Source organism: Lepidochelys kempii, chromosome 5 (assembly GCF_965140285.1).
Source record: "Lepidochelys kempii isolate rLepKem1 chromosome 5, rLepKem1.hap1, whole genome shotgun sequence".
NCBI classification, from domain to species: Eukaryota; Metazoa; Chordata; order Testudines; family Cheloniidae; genus Lepidochelys; species Lepidochelys kempii.
In genome coordinates this window covers 2,052,684-2,072,412 of record NC_136384.1, presented here as the reverse complement: position 1 = coordinate 2,072,412, position 19,729 = coordinate 2,052,684, and the positions used below count along the sequence as shown (strand labels likewise).

General features: G+C 43.1%; 1 protein-coding gene across 9 annotated transcripts in view; it reads left to right on the top strand.

Annotated features, from left to right (window-relative positions):
- Positions 1–19,729, top strand: part of UNC13B (unc-13 homolog B) — a 390,473-nt gene that overhangs the window by 213,794 nt on the left and 156,950 nt on the right. For 8 of the 9 annotated variants that reach the window (XM_073343305.2, XM_073343304.2, XM_073343298.2 and 5 more), the window contains one exon: positions 12,524–12,570. In XM_073343305.2, coding sequence (XP_073199406.1) covers positions 12,524–12,570 — 47 coding nt within the window. Of the gene's footprint in view, positions 1–3,595; positions 3,619–12,523; positions 12,571–19,729 lie in introns of all 9 variants that reach the window. The other variant, XM_073343306.2, reaches the window with a different exon arrangement.

Here is a 19,729-nt window from a genome sequence, read left to right as displayed (position 1 = left end):
TGGGTAGGCCCCAAACTAATTTAAATTAAAAAAAAATTCTGTTTGTCCACCAAACCAAAAAGAAAAAGGGTCATTTGCCCAAGTCTACGAGGAACTCCGTGACAGAGACAGGGATAGAATCCAGTATTCCAAGGCAGCCTTTAGTTATCTTAACTGGGAAACCATCCTTTCCCCTCCTTCCATCCCCTGTCTTATTCATTACCCACATTCCATCTTCTATGGCAAATGAGGCAGGGGTCCTACAGGCAACAGCTTCCCTTCACTGCATACCTTGTATTCATGTCCAGAACCTGGTCCATTCTGTGTACTCAACGAGGCACTGTTCCTGTAGAAAAAATAATTTGAGATCATGTAATTAGAGGCTGTATCATAATGCATGTGCACTAAAGAGCTGAATTCTAGAATTTACTAACCTTTGAGTGCTTGATTTTGCAACCTGTAATAAAATTTTTTTAATAGTTCTATGTGTATAAAATATATAGTTATCCTCTTTGTGGCCCAGTAAAAGCAACAAATTAGTCCAGCTGTTAGAATTGGTTATCCCAGTTTTGTCAGATTACTAGCGGATCAGGTGTGATATTTCGGAATGGCCCAATGTCTTTAAACTTTCATGACATTTTAGCAATACAATATACTTTGTGCCACCAGCTTATGGCAACCAGGATCATTCCTGAAAACTGGGGTAATAATATTGTACTGTTGCAGTGTATTACAGTGCATTGCCTGTGAAGATCTCAGATACTGTGTCAGTGTTTTGTGATGCAGATTCAAGGAGCTGGATAAATTCATATGATCATACTGGTGTCCATCTTGGTTTCCATAAAGTCAACATTAAGATAAAAACGCCATTGAATATTATGCTTGTGAAGACTCTAATGATGTTACACACACAGATTTTTTTTAGCTAGTCCATCAAGGGTAGTTGCTCAAACATAGCCTAAAACTAAATTAACATTTTATTTGAATTGAAAACTGTATAGAAGTCTGTGCATTAAATTTTTCTGTTGCAATATTTTGATTTTGTAGCCATACATATCCTGATCCAGAAACTCTGCTAAAAGCATAAGTTTTAGCTGCATTCTTGCTGGTCATTTGCATAAAATGACTTTACTTTCAGTGATTAAGTTAAAAGTAGCTTGTCTATTTTAATACTCTTAGTGATCACACATATGTAATTTACACCCTATATAGAGCAATTTTACAAATTGTTTTAGCTATTCAACTGATTGCCCCTAGTTGCTATGAGGACTTGACTTAGTGCTTGTTTTCTCTAAAGTCATTTGGTTCCTTCATACAGACAAAGAACTGTTACACTGTAAGGTTTGTGAAATGTCTCTTTGTATACCTACAAATCACTGTGAACTAGAAGTGCAAATAATCTCTAAAAGTTTGCGTGACTCTTGCAAAACTTCACTAATGTTGGAATGGTCTTTTAAAGTACAGTACTGCTTTATTTTATTTTTGGGAGCCTAGTTTCGCTGTAGGAAACCCTCAGATTTTTTTTCATAAAATAAAAATCTTATTAAAAACAGAAATGGTCTTTGCTTAGAAAAAGTCACAAAGTAAAATTTACACAATGGAGACTGCTATTTTCTGCTGACAGACAAAAAAGAAAGGGTAGGAAGAAAGGAAGACTTTGGTCTTTTAAATCAAATGTATAAATACACAGTCACCTAAAGGAGTATACTCTCTAAGAAATTCCTCTTGAAGCTTCAGCTTTTCTGTGACCAAGAATATCTCATTACACAGTTGTTGCCATTTTCTGATTAACAGAAAAATTAGGAGAGGAGGAAGCATGTTTCCTGATTTCAGTATTTATTTTCCCCCGTTTATAAAGTGCCTAGCCACGGTCCTAGAAAAAAGAAAAGGAGTACTTGTGGCACCTTAGAGACTAACCAATTTATTAACACGGCTGTTACTCTGAAACCAGTCCTAGAAAAGCCAGGGAAAGCAGATGAATCTTGTAGCCTGCCTTGAAAAGGCCAGCACTAGGCTGTTGCAGACCCCATTAACCATCCTTAGGCTCTACCTAAACCCTCTGATGTAGAATGCGTTCTATCATTAGGATGAAGAAGCTGGGAAGTGAGGGGAGAGAAATAAGAAATGCACCTTCTTTCTGTGATAAATGGTGCAAGTTATCTGTGTACGTGTGAAATTCCTGCTCGCTGTCTGGTAGTAAAGTAATACAAGTTATGCAGGAAAATGGCAGCATCTTTGAAAAGACTGAGAAAGTGGTAACTGCCTGCTATTCTGGACCCCATTTTGAAAGAGATATTTGTCCTCCAGGATAGAGCTCTAGCCTGCTGTGGCATGGGGAGAGGAACACTGTACCCAAACATCCTAAAGCTTCCATCCCATCTTTGCTGGAAGGGATCTTTACTGGCTTCATTGCACTGCCACTCCTTGTGGTTGCACGCTCTCTCTGTAAGCACACCAGGTGTACGGGTTCTCAGAGATTCTGAGTTTGTAATGCTTCCTGGGCTTGCAAGCACCCCAGAATGTATTGAGCAATGAGATGGTGCTTACCCTGCAGAACTCTGAATCATTGTTGCAAGTCTCATGCTGGGTGTGTAGGTAGGGATGGGAGCTCTGTTGCTGTTAGCTGTATGAGGTAGGAGGCACTGGCCGTATGAGTTAGTGTTATTTTCAGGTGAGAGGGAGAGGATGAAAGAGGGATGGAGAAGTGCAGCTAGGAGAAGATTGGGGGAAAGAGTAGAAAGAAAGGTAGGGATATGAAGGAACGTTGGTAAATAACCCAGAGGACTGATGGACGCACTCTCTCACTCCCCCATGTTCACACATACAGGTGTATTTGCATATGTTTCATAGCGTAATGACTCTGCAGTGGCTCATTCACGAGAGCCAACCTTTGGCAATATGCTAATAGCTGATGGTGCCACCTAACTGAAAATGGCCTTTATGGAAAAGATAAAAGGGCCTCTCCAGCAAGGTCAACACTACCTGGGGAAGCTGTGCTGGTGCACTTGCAGGCAAAATTCAGTAACCTTACGTCAGGGGGAAACAGTAGGTGAAAAATGCAAGTTTGAAAAATGTTCACTGCAGTTTTAATAAACGGGACCATTTTACCCCTCTTGATTTTCTTCAGCCTGCTGTTGCTTAGGCATTTGATCTAAATACAATTAATAACAGAAGATCGACTTATCCTAGGAGTATGTCAAGTCCAGACTAATCGCCCTGGGACTGTTTAAGAGGGTCTTGCCTCTTTGGCCTTATCCGCCAGGCAAGCATGTAAAGTGTGTGATACAAAATTCTGAGAAGAAAATCGGATTATGAAAAAGTTTGTCTTTTTTTAATGAAAAGGGAACTGAAGCCTTTTTGTTTGTTTAAAAACAATTTAATATGCATAAGAACATGAACCCTGATGTTAAAGCTCTAACTAAAAATTATCCATGTTTTAGCTAAATAGACCTTAGTATGTAAATGTTCCAGACAAGCATGTGAAAAGCTTCCCACCACACTAACAGCTCTTGGACTCTCGGCAAAGGTTTATTCCACTTTTCAAAGTTCTGTCGCAAAGTCCATGGCAGAAATCTACTCTAACTCTGTTCTTCTCCTTCCCCCCTTTTTTTTGCAGAAGGAAGTAGAGGAGAACTTCAGGTTATACATACTGTATATTCTAACCAGTGTGTCTCCTCCTTTTCTGAAGCTCCAATGTGTGTGCATGCCCTGTCTAATTGTAACCAGTTGCTTCAGCTGAGGCTTTCAGATTCTTCCGGAGTTTAGCATGTTTTGGTTTTCAGAGGAATCGCTAATAACGTGTATGAGCAAAGAAGAGTCTGTTCAGTGCGGGTTACCTCCTAAGGAAAAAATATTCATACTTTATAGATTGAGAGATTCCTGAATGATACTCTGTGATCTGTGTGCGTATATACATGTGCAACATTAGCAAAGGGTAAGTGGGTTCAATGTAAGTGTTTTATCTAGTGTTTTCTAGTACCCCATTTACTTCCTGCACCTCTTGACAAAGTGAATGGTTCCAGTCCACACTCTTCATCACTAGCATCACTTCATTAATCTCTCAATGTTTTCTGTATAATTATTGCATTTAAAAGCTGAAACTACCATTTATGGGTTGTAATAACACTGGGCTCAAGCAATATTACATGAACTGGAATACAGGTTTGCTGTAGATTCCTATACCGATTCCTTGGCTACTGTGCTGTATATTTTCCTTGGAATTACAGTGTCTTGTGTTCCAATATACAGTGTAAAGGATACAACTGTGCCATCTGTACTTAGATGTATTTGCTAATCTGAAACAGTTTGCTCTCCAGTCACAGGACCTATGCTGAGATTTGCATCACTGCTTGCTGCCATTCAAGTACACAGACGGTACTGGGTTTAACTGTGTGATAAATCTTTGAAAAATGTTTGTTCCCCTCTCTCCTCTCCCTACCCCCAGTGCATTTATGGAGTTTTTCATGGAGTGCTATGCAATTTCTTAGCGTGTATTCTTAACTTCGAGTGCAGAGGAAATTCTGCCTGTCTTAAAAACCTTTCATTCCTGTTTCAGTTGCCATTTTGGTTTCCTTCATGTCTCACTTTGGGTTTTTTTGAGTCAGTGCCATGTGGGCTAGGTACTCGTTGCATGAATTGCTTTTCATTAGTTTCTGTGTCTTGAGCAAAACCGGCTTCCTGCAGCAGTTTGAACCTCACATGGTCATTTGGCTTGTATGTGGAACAAATCTCCCGAGGTGTCATAGTTCCCCGAATTCAGAAGTTTGAGCTTTAAGCTTTAGCTTAGTCACGTGTGTATCAACTGCTTCATATTAGTGCACATGACAAATAAAAAACGAAATGTCTCGTATGTAACATTTTCTCTGAGGTAAATCCTCTGTCATCTTCCTCCTTTCATGTAAAAGCATCAGATACCTGCCAGGCTGCTGAGTCTGCCACATAGAGAATTGTAATTGCCTGAATTTGGTTATCCTCCAGCTGCCCCTGGGATGGCAACCTTTCAGTCAGTTGCTTAAGCTAATGCCATTGTTACATTATGGTGAAGCTTCTTTGCAGATACAGGGGGCGTGGATGAAATAGTCACCTTTTGCTTTTCTGTAACTTTGAACATCATGTGTAAAAATGCGTGAGTGATCAAGTCAGGTTAGTTGGAATCTTGGTCCAGTGTTTAATAACTGTGACCACTTTGCTCAGTCTGAGCTCACCAATGCCTCTGAAAACACACTCGGAGGTTCGGTAGGGGTACTGACACAGTCACTCCTATCTTAGCGTCTTCGTCCTCCTGATCCTTACAAAAACAAATTTAGACATTGGCATTTTTTTTCAATGTTAATAATTTAACGTACTTATACACAGGTAAGGACACATTTAAAAAAATAATTTTAACCGTGGTGCTTCTTCAACCATTTATGTATGGTGGTTTTACATATCAATATGTTTTTCACTTATGCTGATAACTTGATTGATGCAATGTTTACGAGGAATAGAAGATTAAATGGGTTTTAAAAATCAAGGTTATTGGTTGGTAGGAGAATTGTGAGTTACAGCTTAAGTAAATGCTACTGGGTGTAGTGTTCACTACTGTAAGTGGTCCCATGGTTTTATGTGTGGTAGTAAGCACTATACCTGGTAAAAAAGAAAAGGATAACTTGTGGCACCTTAGAGACTAACCAATTTATTTGAGCATAAGCTCTCGTGAGCTATAGCTCACTTCATCAGATGCATTCAGTGGAAAATACAGTGGGGAAATTTATATACATAGAGAAAATGAAACAATGGGTGTTACCATGCCCACTGTAATGAGAGTGATCAGGTAAGGTGAGCTATTACCAGCAGGCGAGCGGGGCGGGAAAAAGCCTTTTGTAGTGATAATCAAAGTGGGCCATTTCCAGCAGTTGACAAGAACGTCTGAGGAACAGTGGGGGTGGAGGGGGGGAATAAACATGGGGAAATAGTTTTACTTTGTGTAATGACCCATCCACTCCCAGTCTCTATTCAAGCCTAAATTAATTGTATCCAGTTTGCAAATTAATTCCAATTCAGCAGTCTCTCCTTGGAGTCTGTGTTTGAAGTTTTTTGGTTGAAGAATTGCAACTTTTAGGTCTGTAATCGAGTGACCAAAGAGATTGAAGTGTTCTCCGACTGGTTTTTGAATATTATAGTTCTTGACATCTGATTTGTGTCCATTTATTGTTTTACGTAGAGACTGTCCAGTTTGGCCAATGTGCATGGCAGAGGGGCATTGCTGGCACATGATGGCATATATCACATTGGTAGATGTGCAGGTGAATGAGCCTCTGATAGTGTGGCTGATGTGATTAGGCCCTATGATGGTGTCCCCTGAATAGATATGTAGGCACAGTTGGCAACGGGCTTCGTTGCAAGGATAGGTTCCTGGGCTAGAGGTTCTGTTGCGTGGTGTGCAGTTGCTGGTGAGTATTTGCTTCAGGTTGGGGGGCTGTCTGTAAGGAAGGACTGGCCTGCCTCCCAAGATCTGTGAGTGAGATGGGTCGTCCTTCAGGATAGGTTGTAGATCCTCGATGATGTGTTGGAGAGGTTTTAGTTGGGGGCTGAAGGTGACGGCTAGTGGCATTCTATTGTTTTCTTTGTTGGGCCTGTCCTGTAGTAGGTGATTTCTGGGTACTTTTCTGGCTCTGTCAATCTGTTTCTTCACTTCAGCAGGTAGGTATTGTAGTTGTAAGAATGCCTAATCACATCAGCCACACTATCAGAGGCTTGTTCACCTGCACATCTACCAATGTGATATATGCCATCATGTGCCAGCAATGCCCCTCTGCCATGCACATTGGCCAAACTGGACAGTCTCTACGTAAAACAATAAATGGACACAAATCAGATGTCAAGAATTATAACATTCAAAATCCAGTCGGAGAACACTTCAATCTCTTTGCTCACTCGATTACAGACCTAAAAGTTGCAATTCTTCAACCAAAAAACTTCAAACACAGACTCCAAGGAGAGACTGCTGAATTGGAATTAATTTGCAAACTGGATACAATTAATTTAGGCTTGAATAGAGACTGGGAGTGGATGGGTCATTACACAAAGTAAAACTATTTCCCCATGTTTATTCCCCCCCTCCACCCCCACTGTTCCTCAGACGTTCTTGTCAACTGCTGGAAATGGCCCCCCTTGATTATCACTACAAAAGGCTCCCTCCCCTCCCCCCCCCCCAGCTCTCCTGCTGGTAATAGCTCACCTTACCTGATCACTCTTGTTACAGTTTTCAGAGTAACAGCCGTGTTAGTCTGTATTCGCAAAAAGAAAAGGAGGACTTGTGGCACCTTAAAGACTAATCAATTTATTTGAGCATAAGCTTTTGTGAGCTACAGCATCCGATGAAGTGAGCTGTAGCTCACGAAAGCTTATGCTCAAATAAATTGGTTAGTCTCTGAGGTGCCACAAGTACTCCTTTTCTTTTTGTGAATACCGACTAATACGGCTGCTACTCTTATACCTGGTAAGTATTTGGTGGACCAGGTCCCAGGTTTGTAAAATTATTGGCTGTCAGTATGAGAAGTATAGAACCAAATGAACAGGGATGTAATGATTCAAGTTTTATGTACTTGAGTAACTGTTTAAGACTCCATTATTGAAATACATTATCATACATTTATACACTTTACCAAAATGAATAGTAAAAGATAATGTCCAGATTTAAATGAATAGTCGGGCTGGATTTTGCACCCCTTTCAGTGATGAGTGGTTCCTAGCTTTCAGTAGTCCAAGTTGCTTCTTGAGGAGTGAGGGACAACTCAAGGAAAGTAAGGATGGCAGAAATGCTGAATTTTTTTTACTAGAAATAATTCCTGAATGGTTTTGTATGAACGCTTTGGTTGTGGATACTCTGGGTGTTAAATTGTACACGTTTTCTTTCCTTTCCTGCTTGGTTCATGAGAAACAATGGCTAAAATACCAGCCATCCTTTGGAACCGCCTTCTCCTTTGTCACTTAGTTTGTCTCCTGGTCCCACCCTGTTGAGTATTGGACTTCCTGGCTTTGAGATAGGTCTGGCTGCCTTAGCTGCAGTCTGTTCTGTGAGCTAACAACTGCTGTCCGCCAAACCCTAAGGGTATGTCTTCACTACCTGCCGGATCCGCGGGCAACGATCGATCCAGCGGGGATCGATTTATCGCATCTAATCTAGATGCAATAAATTAATCCCAGAGCGCTCTCCTGTACTTCAGCACTGCGAGAGGCACAGGCAGAGTCAATGGGGGAGTAGCAGCAGTCAACTCACTGCGGTGGAGACACCACGGTAAGTCGACCTAAGTACCTCGACTTCAGCTACGTTATTCACATAGCTGAAGTTGCATAACTTGGATCGACACCCCCTCCCAGTGTAGACCAGGGCTAAGTGTTTTGTACTGACTCGAACTGTCTTGTAACTAGCAGCCTGGCCCAGGCCCGTGGCCGGCTGCTGAACCCTTTCCCTTTCATGGGAAAGGTGCAGTGCTACCTTCTGACAACAAACTGCCAGGCTCAAGGGACAGCGCTCATCAGTTGTGGTAATTCCACTCTAACAGCACTGCAATCTGACATCTCTGCCCTCGACAGGCGAATGTAACTCTCTGCAAAATGTCACTAGGTGCTGTAGGGTATATTATGATATGTTACGTTCTCTCTCTGCTGTGATAGCACCTCCTGAGTTGAAGTCTAACTTCAACTAATCCTAGCTGCAGGAAATGCAGCTTCCAATCCCTTATTGTCAGGCAGATTTTAGAAATATTAAATATTCTGGACACTATCTATGCTGGTGTTTTAATCTCTTGAAAACTGGCTAATTATATTTAGTACACCTCTGATGAGCTAGTCAAATACTTTTTCTACCACTCTCTGTGTCTGAGAAGTTATTTTCAGCAATAAACCACTGTTAATTTGCACTTAACACATTTGGTCCTTGATTCCAGCGGAAAAATTGCTTTTTCACTCCTGTGTTACTGCTACCAGAACATTAAATTCATATCTTCAGCGGGCTTGACAATCCTATTGATTTAACTATATGCTTCATTGCATCTTCTCCTGAAGTTTATAGGAAAAGTGTGGGAATTATTCCTGTACTCTGTTTTTCCGCTTTGAAAGGAAATACCTGTTTATACTGTGTTCTAGATTTTTATGGTCCCCTTGTGTCCTCACTCTGCATTGTCAGATCACCTCAGTGGGACTGTAGAGGTATGGCTTAGGTGAGAGGGTATGGATGGCATGGCTTCAACGGGGGCACCCAGGAAGTTGTGAAGAGGTATAGCCCCCTCAGAGGAATGCTCCTTCTCTCTGCAAATGCCCCAAGATCTGTGAGGAAACTCCACTGATCTTCAGATTTCAGTAGGGCTGAAAGCTCCTGCTTCTTGCTTGTTCTGCAAGCCTTCACAATCATGTATCGTCAAAGTTGGGATACATTAAAACTTATATATATATATTTAAATCAATGGAATGAGCAAGGCATGTGCCAAACTTAGTTTGAACTGTCTGACTTTGTTGCAACATTTGCCTCCATCCTGTCTTCATCTGTTTAATCCAAGTTAGACTGTACGCTTTTCAGGATAGGAGTCTTGTTTTCTGTCTAGACAGTGTCATGCACGCCAATGGAGCTATAGAAATAATAAATAACAGTAAGGAAATTGGACTTCTCGCCCTGAGAGGTTGATGATTCAAACTGAGTGGAAACTCGCTATGTTTTCTCAGTACCTTCAGGTTTTCCATGGAGGGTTCTTCATAAGTATGTGATTCTGTCCATAATTTCTATGTTATGCCCACAGGAAAGAAACAGAAGAATATTCCTTTCTGATGCTGTCCTCTGTTTTCTATCCATTATTTGACTGGAATGTACTTGCTGACAGATGTCCCTTTACATTGATGTGGATTCTGGAGAGGACACCCACTTTTAGAGAAAGGGTGCCTGTTATACTAACCATCTTTGCAATCTCCACAGATAATGATTTACACTTATGTTTTTCTTTTCTGTACACGTGATTTATATACTGTCAGCAAATTAAGATTCATACTGACCTAAAATAATCACTCTTAAATGTTACGATCTCTTCCACATACCCCAATCTTACCATTAGAAAGTAGTTATTCAGCTTTGAAGATGAAGTTCTGGAAGGGCATGAGCTAGGGTTACCAACTTTCTAATCGCACAAAACTGGACACCCTTGCCCCACTTCTGCCCTGCCCCTTGTTAGAGGCCCCACCCCCTCACTCCATCGCTCACTTTCCCCCAACCTCACACATTTTCACGGGGCTGGGGCAAGAGGTTAGGGTGCAGGGGGGGGTGAGGGATCCCACTGGGGGTGTGGGCTCTGGGGTGGAGCCAGAAATGAGGGGTTTAGGGGGCTCTGGGCTAGGGCAGGGAGTTGGGGGGTGAGAGGGGATGAGGGTTCTGGCTGGGATGTGGGCTCTGCAGTGGGGCCAGGGATGAGGGATTTAGGGTGCAGGAAGGGGGCTCAGGGCTGGGGTGGGAGTTAGGGTGCAGGAGGGGGTTCCGACCTGGGGCAGGTGGTTGGGGTGTGGGAGGGAGTTTGGGGCGCAAGCTCTGGCCCGGCGGTGCTTGTATCGGGCGGCTCCCGGAAGCAGCCGGCATATCCGGCTCCTACGCCCAGGGGGCAGGGAGCGCTGCGTGCTGCTCGCACCCGCGTGCTGCCTGTGCCCGCAGGTGCCGTCCCTGCAGCTCCCATTGGCCATGGTTCCTGCACTTAGGACCTGGAGGGACATGTCGGCTGCTTCCAGGAGCCGAGTGGAGCTAGGGCAGGCAGGGAGCTTGCCTTACCCCCACTGTGCTGCAGACCAGACTTTTAGCAGCCCTGTTAGCCGTGCTGACTGGAGCTGCCAAGCGTTTAGATGTTTGCCTGCATGTGTGTGTTCTCTGTGTGCCGTCCCAGCTCTGTACAGATAGTTGGCAGAGCAGACCTCAAGTCGAACTGCCCAATGACCACAGGATCCGTTAAGATACGAAGGCGCCCAGCCAGGTTTATTGTCGACAAGGCATGGTAATAGCAGCTGGCAGACTCTACAAGGATACTAAGACGTGTGCCCGTGACAATGGACGCAGCTCAGTGAATAGCAGGACTTTCCATTCCCCCCTAGGTTGACTCTCCCTCTGAGACTCCATTTTATACATCAGTTACAAACAAGTTACATATTACCCCTCTGAGGTAGTTAGTTGACCCACTCTGACATAGCCAGTTTCCACCCATCACACTGTCATCCAGACCTTATCTTTAGGAGGGGTCAGCGTGTTCCTATTATCTTTGGAGAACGCGCTGGTATTGGGGTGTTCTGGTACCACCCTTCTGCAATGTGTTTGCATGTGTGCTCTCTGCTAGCACCTCTTAGGAATGTGCATTTTCGCAATATCAGCCCTGTTCTTGCCAAAATCTGTGAGTAGGGCCTTCCTCTTGCTCACAGCCTGACTTTGCCTTATATCAGCAAAGCTTTGACCACTACTTTATCTCAGGCCTCATACCAGCCTCTGATACAAGGGCTTATGTTTCAGGCTTATGTTACTACTACATCAGGGTCCCTTTTCGACTGGGTAGTCCAGTCAAAAACTGGACACATGGCAACCTTAGCATGAGCCCCAAGAGTTGGTTAGCAACAGACAATAAAGGTACCTTTTTTCTCCAGATATAGTTACAGTAAACAATTTCTCTCTGCACAGCAAATTTTACTGGTCCTTTTAGGTACATAATAAATATTTAAATCCTTCTCAATTCTTATGTCATTCCATTGAGGAATTTTTATAGAAGCAAAGTCAAACGACATTTTGCCCACAAATGTATGTTCCTTACACTACTGTAAGTATTACTCTGAATACTGTAAGAGTGTGGCTTGAACTGACACAAGCCAGATGTGATACTGAAAACCTGACCATAGTTTACCCCATTGTGCCTAGGGATTGCAGCTGTCCTGGTTCTCAGCTGGGCACCTCATTAAAAAGTGAGTGTCCCTGTATACCCTGTGGAGTACAAAGCTTTTGCACATTAACTTAAAGGTGGAGTTCTACAGCAAACTGAAGTTTTTGTTTTGTGGATTAGGAAGGCCTTTATATTTGTGCATGAATAAAATCACAGTAGGTTGAGGTATTCCCCTGCTAAGTAAATCAAGATCACTTATGTTTGTAGCTTCATTCTGTCCCTCATTTGTGCATTTCTTACAGCTTGTTTTTAATTTATAATATTCAAATATAAATGTACTCCTGGTGATCTAGAGCGATAAGGAATTCTTTGGCTGGGTGGGGAAGGCTGGAGTTGCTCTTCTGAGACTCCTTTTGAAAGGGGAGTGCACTGAACAGGCTCTTTTGGTCCCTCTTTAGGTGTTTGATGAGATTCCATCAACTGTTTGTGTATCCCCATGACCTGTCCCGCCTTGCTGCAGTCATTTGAGGTGTTTCTGGAAATGGAGTGTTTGTGTGCGTTTACCTGCATGAAGTGTGCTCCATTACACCTCTCCCCAAACCTTATCCTGCTGATTTATTTCAGGTTCTCTTCTTTTGGAAGCTAACTTTGTTTCTTTTTCATTATTTAAGGGTCAAGATGATGGAGATCCATCAAAACCACCTTGGTTCAAAGAAGGGTAAGTGGGATTTTGTACTATTTAATTTTCCATTTTAATTGTTTCACGCTATTTTGAGTCTCATTTCACTTAAGCAAAAGTATAAGCGACATGCACGCTACAAATTGTTTTTAATGATTCTCTTCAAATTGTAGCGCTTTAAGTCATAAAGATGACCATACCGCTTCCAAGAGCAGGATGCTGATATGTTTTCACAGCCTCCATTTAAATTGAGAGGAAAGCGACATAACAATAGTGTGTATTGTGCGGCTGTTCATGTTGAGACCTGGACTCAAGTACTACGTTGGAATGGCTACACCTTGTTTATAAAGTGCTATATGCAAACGTGTATGGTGATCATAAGTATTCATAGTCCTTTCTATCCAAATTGGAGTGGTCAAGTGCCTAAAATCTTAGAGGAGGCTTTGTATACTATCTTGTTCTGAGTCAGCCAGGAAGCTGGCCATATTGGAAAGGAAAACCAGCATCTCAGAATAAACGTTGAGTTCTGCCAGTGTTCAGATGCCTTGTCCTAGCTCCTGATAAAAATGGACCTAAAGAATGTTGTGAAACTACCCTATGAGTGCAGCAACGATGGCAAGTAGAGTAAGCTGATAAAACTGGAGGGACTCGGCAAAGCTTTGCAAAATCTCTTTAGCTCAATAATGGTCACAACTATTAATCTGTAGCTCGTCAGCGTGAGGTGAGTTGCAGTTTCTTCACTGTGTAGTATGCTAGCCACAGCAACTGGAGCTGGCAGATTTTGATTACAAGTTAAGTCAGCGTGATGCTTTGCATATTGGATGTCACCACTGTAGTTTCTTCATAATGAATTCGAGTTTGTTCAGGACAAAGACGTGGACACATTAATGCTGCTTGAGTTTTGTGTGTGTGATATTTGGATAGAAACATATGGCTTTGCTTTGTTTTTTCATTCACTGTCATTGCATGTGTACAATACACAGTAGGCACTGATGTGCAGAAGCAGCTTTGTCCTGAAATCTTAGCATAATATTGGTTCTCCCTGTGTGTAAATTAGATTTCATAACATTGAAATAGGTTTTCTTAGCCAAACATTAAGTTAAACCAAATAAGGCTTCATTTTACAGCTCTTTACTTTTTAGTAATTGTTTTGCAATGTTGGCTGTGCCATAGAGAGCTCCTTGCCACACCTGCAGAAGCCTAGTGCTGCCTAGCAACCTCCTGCTTCCCAAAGGAGCCCAAGACTCTGCTGAGGAGGTTGGTGGAGAACTGGCAATTAGCGGTAGCAGAAGATAGTGATTTATTCTAACTATAAACAACACCTTCTACTCTCTTTTTAACAAGGAGTTTGTATAATAAATATACCAGTTCACACACTTAAGATGATTTGCTGGCCTGAAGAGTAGAAATTATACTTTTTGAAATAATTACTTATTTTAAATTATTTTTGTATTAAACAAGACTTGTACTATTCTACACAATTAAATTTGCGTCAGACAAAATAATTCATTTAACATTTCTTCATTACACCAGAAATGTGATGTTTATCCAAACTGTGATTTATATACTGTATTCTGCCACACAAAGAACTTCAATAAAAGATGGCTCAGGTTGAAAGGGTGTTAATGCCTAATACAGCTAGCACCGAACCAAATGCTTTGGTTCTGGGAATGGGCGACAGGGGATGGGTCACTTGATAATTCCCTGTTCTCTTCATTCCCTCTGGGGCACCTGGCATTGGCCACTGTTGGAAGACAGGATGCTGGGCTAGATGGACCTTTGATCTGACCCAGTGTGGCCGTTCTTATGTTCTTATACGATGAGAGGTCTAATAACATATTTAAAAATTCATAAGAAGAATTATTTTGGTGAATTCTATGTCTTGTGTTATGCATTAGGTTAGACTAGATGATCATTGTGGTCCCTTTTGGCCTCAGAATCTAGGGAAGTGCCACAATCCACTCAAGCTTTATTTTGCCTTAACGTCTGTTGATGAGTGAGACATGCTTTCGAGCTTACACGTAACTTCTCTTACCAACAGAAATTGGTCCAATAAAAGGTTTTGCCTCACCCACCTTGTTTCTGTAGTATTAAAATAGACATGCACATTCTCTCAATGGGTACGCTTCCAATACAAAATAAGTATTGATACCAAATATTAAAAAATTGAGGTAAAGCTTCAGCACAAAATATTATTCATGTGCAGTACAGTATATAACCAAACAATATATTTATGCAAAAAATTAAACATTCCCTTTCTGCTTATACACGGACACTATTCCATCCATCAACAGATCACGCTGTAATAAAACTCCTACAAATATTACATATGTTGCTGAGCAGTAAGATCCTCCTACTTTTATATCTGCAATGTGCACGTTAGCAAAAGCATGTGCGCTGTGCAAGTGTCAGAGCCCATAATGTGGGCTGTCAGACCCAGGAGTAGAGTTAAGGTCATAGAATCATAGAATATCAGGGTTGGAAGGGACCCCAGAAGGTCATCTAGTCCAACCCCCTGCTCGAAGCAGGACCAATTCCCAGTTAAATCATCCCAGCCAGGGCTTTGTCAAGCCTGACCTTAAAAACCTCTAAGGAAGGAGATTCTACCACCTCCTTAGGTAACGCATTCCAGTGTTTCACCACCCTCTTAGTGAAAAAGTTTTTCCTAATATCCAATCTAAACCTTCCCCACTGCAACTTGAGACCATTACTCCTTGTTCTGTCATCTGCTACCATTGAGAACAATCTAGAGCCATCCTCTTTGGAACCCCCTTTCAGGTAGTTGAAAGCAGCTATCAAATCCCCCCTCATTCTTCTCTTCTGCAGGCTAAACAATCCCAGCTCCCTCAGCCTCTCCTCATAACTCATGTGTTCTAGACCACTAATCATTTTTGTTGCCCTTCGCTGGACTCTCTCCAATTTATCCACATTCTTCTTGTAGTGTGGGGCCCAAAACTGGACACAGTACTCCAGATGAGGCCTCACCAATGTCGAATAGAGGGGAACGATCACGTCCCTCGATCTGCTCGCTATGCCTCTACTTATACATCCCAAAATGCCATTGGCCTTCTTGGCAACAAGGGCACACTGCTGACTCATATCCAGCTTCTTGTCCACTGTCACCCCTAGGTCCTTTTCCGCAGAATTGCTGCCTAGCCATTCGGCCCCTAGTCTGTAGCGGTGCATTGGATTCTTCCATCCTAAGTGCAGGACCCTGCACTTATCCTTATTGAACCTCATCAGATTTCTTTTGGCCCAATCCTCCAATTTGTCTAGGTCCTTCTGTATCCTATCCCTCCCCTCCAGCGTATCTACCACTCCTCCCAGTTTAGTATCATCCGCAAATTTGCTGAGAGTGCAATCCACACCATCCTCCAGATCATTTATGAAGATATTGAACAAAACCGACCCTTGGGGCACTCCACTTGATACCGGCTGCCAACTAGACATGGAGCCATTGATCACTACCCATTGAGCCCGACAATCTAGCCAGCTTTCTACCCACCTTATAGTGCATTCATCCAGCCCATACTTCCTTAACTTGCTGGTTAACTCATGGTCATGCCAAGTGTCAAAGTCAGAGTCAGCAACTGAGATGTGAAAGCTGTCTTCAGGTGTTCAAAGCATTGGTGGGTCTCCAGTTGGCAAACCCCACAAACCTTTGGATGTCTCAGATGATTCAGTGTTTGGCCCAACCCCAAATTGCAGACACGTTCTGTGGGTCCATCCATAGTCTGTCTGCTGACAGGATGAACTCCAAAATCTTGAAGGATGATTGGTCAAATGCATACTTTTCCAGTTTTCCATATAAATCATGCTAGTGCAATCGTTTGAGAACTTCGTGGACATGGTGGTCGTGACTTGCTTTTGGACTACTGGAATAGAACATAGGACTCGAAGGGACCTTGCGAGGTCATCTAGTCCAGTCCCCTGCATTTATGGCAGGACCATAATTATGTGTATATATATATATATATGTGTGTGTGTGTGTGTGTGTATATATATATATGTGTGTGTGTGTGTATATATATATAAAAATTTAAAATTAAATTAAATAGCCTCTGAATATGCTATTACAAACTGAACTAGGATATCCTGCTCCTCTGAGGTCCAGTTTGGTGAACACCTGAGCTGACCGGACTCAGTCCAGGTCCTCTGGGCTTTACCGGTAAGGGGTACTGATTGCATATAGTTATTATGTTCAGTGCCCTGTAGTCTACACAAACTCTCAGGAGCAGTCTTTTTTGCCAGAAAGAGTATTAGGGCTCCTGCAGAGGAGGTAAATAAAACCTTAGTTAGGTTTTCCTGAAGGTACTCACTTAACGCTGCCAGCTCTGGTTTTGACATAAATATACATGCCTGAATAGCACGTTAGCTCTGGGCTGAAAGTCAATGGGGCAATCATAAACACAGTGTGGAAGCAGTGAGTCAGCTTTCTGTTCTATGACAATATCCTGGCAGTCTTAGTATTTTGCAGGAAGATGTGGTCCATTGTATGGGTTTGGCATTTCTAGGTCTGACATGGTTGCTGTTATGTGGGGAATGTCTGGGTTGCCAGAGTGGTACCCTCAGTCTTGGTTTCTAGGGTTTTGAGTTCTTGAACAGGAAAGCAACTCTCCCTACAGAAGCTGGATTGGAAGGTAATGAATATGGTGATTGTGGTGGTAAGCCAGCATGCCCCTAAAGTCATGGTGAAATGTGAGGAGGTAATAAGGTTAAACCGTATGACTTTGTGGTGCTCCCCTGTCACCACTTCCATCAGTGCAGTCTCCTGTGTAACAAGGCCTGATGCCAGCGGAGATCCACCTATTGTTTCTACCACATCCGGTGTAACCTTGGGTTGTAGTGAGAGACGGAAGATCATGATGGTGGAAAAATCCATAAAATTGTCCCCTGCTCCCGAATCAGTCATTGTATGGGAAAGTCCTGCTCAACCTGCAGGATCTGCAATTTTAGGGAAATCTGTAGAAGTGGAGGTGGAGGAGGAACTCCTAGTTTAGCATAATCTAAGGATTTCTCCCTGGTGGTACCCAGGCTTGGGTTCATGACTGGGTGTGAAGTTAGTCTCTTCACTGTCATCAGGTTAGCATGGTTTTTGACAGGACGCTTGGCTACTGTATGCCCTGCTCCTCCCTAATAGAGGAAGAGGTTTTCCCATCTTTGGAACTCTTGTTCACCCAATGATAGGCGGGAACAAGCTCACTTGGTCCTGAGGGCTGAGCCTTAGGTAAGTGCGTGAGGTAGGAGGGCTCCTCCTACATTCCAGTTGCCATTCATGCAGTCTGGTGCCTATCCGGATGCACAGGCCTGTGAAAGCCTTTTAAACTGGTGGGGGAGGGGATCCACCTGGTCTTTTAGTTCTTCACAAAGGCCATGCCGAAATGGATGGAGGATGACGGCGTTCCAGGTGTCATCTACAGCCAAACATCTGTACTGGCAACATAGGAAGGGGCTGACCCCAGGTTGGGTTTTTTTTTTTGAAACTTTGGTAAGGCAGTCTCTGCTGTGTGGGCTTTGTGAGGGTCATTGAAAAATACTGGCAAACGCTTGTAAGAATGAATCCCAGTTGGTCAGTACTGAATGATTCTGTTCTAAAAAGGAAGAGGCCCATGCCAGAGCCTCACTGGTAAGCAGGCTCTATATTAGCCCCTACTTTAACTTGATCTGTTGACAATCTAATTGCCTTTTATGATGAGATTACTGGTTCTGTGGATGAAGGGAAAGCAGTGGATGTATTGTTTCTTGACTTTAGCAAAGCTTTTGACACGGTCTCCCACAGTATTCTTGTCAGCAAGTTAAGGAAGTATGGGCTGGATGAATGCACTACAAGGTGGGTAGAAAGCTGGCTAGATTGTCGGGCTCAACGGGTAGTGATCAATGGCTCCATATCTAGTTGGCAGCCGGTATCAAGTGGAGTACCCCAAGGGTCGGTCCTGGGGCCGGTTTTGTTCAATATCTTCATAAATGATCTGGAGGATGGTGTGGATTGCACTCTCAGCAAATTTGCGGATGATACTAAACTGGGAGGAGTGGTAGATACGCTGGAGGGGAGGGATAGGATACAGAAAGACCTAGACAAATTGGAGGATTGGGCCAAAAGAAATCTGATGAGGTTCAATAAGGATAAGTGCAGGGTCCTGCACTTAGGATGGAAGAATCCAATGCACCGCTACAGACTAGGGGCCGAATGGCTAGGCAGCAATTCTGCGGAAAAGGACCTAGGGGTGACAGTGGACGAGAAGCTGGATATGAGTCAGCAGTGTGCCCTTGTTGCCAAGAAGGCCAATGGCATTTTGGGATGTATAAGTAGAGGCATAGCGAGCAGATCGAGGGACGTGATCGTTCCCCTCTATTCGACATTGGTGAGGCCTCATCTGGAGTACTGTGTCCAGTTTTGGGCCCCACACTTCAAGAAGGATGTGGATAAATTGGAGAGAGTCCAGCGAAGGGCAACAAAAATGATTAGGGGACTGGAACACATGAGTTATGAGGAGAGGCTGAGGGAGCTGGGATTGTTGAGCCTGCAGAAGAGAAGAATGAGGGGGGATTTGATAGCTGCTTTCAACTACCTGAAAGGGGGTTCCAAAGAGGATGGCTCTAGACTGTTCTCAATGGTAGCAGATGACAGAACGAGGAGTAATGGTCTCAAGTTGCAGTGGGAAAGGTTTAGATTGGATATTAGGAAAAACTTTTTCACTAAGAGGGTGGTGAAACACTGGAATGCGTTACCTAGGGAGGTGGTAGAATCTCCTTCCTTAGAGGTTTTTAAGGTCAGGCTTGACAAAGCCCTGGCTGGGATGATTTAACTGGGAATTGGTCCTGCTTTGAGCAGGGGGTTGGACTAGATGACCTTCTGGGGTCCCTTCCAACCCTGATATTCTATGATTCTATATTTTTGGGATGGAGCATAAACAGGAGTCTGCATTGGGTAATGAACCTGTGAAACTTACTGCAGGTCCCATCATATCTCTCCAACACAGGCACTCTGGGGCTGGTCATCTGAGCCAGTGTTGTACGAAAAGCTGAGTGGGTACCCACAACTGCTCTGAGTATGGTAGCTTGCTGCTGCGAACTATTTCTCATCTGTAGATGTCATACTTGGTCCTTCAGTTTCTAGTTTTCTGCCTAGAGGGCAGTGATCTTCTGCTGCCGATTCACAGGCCCCTGGAGTGACGATGGAGCAGAAGCCCTGGTGGTG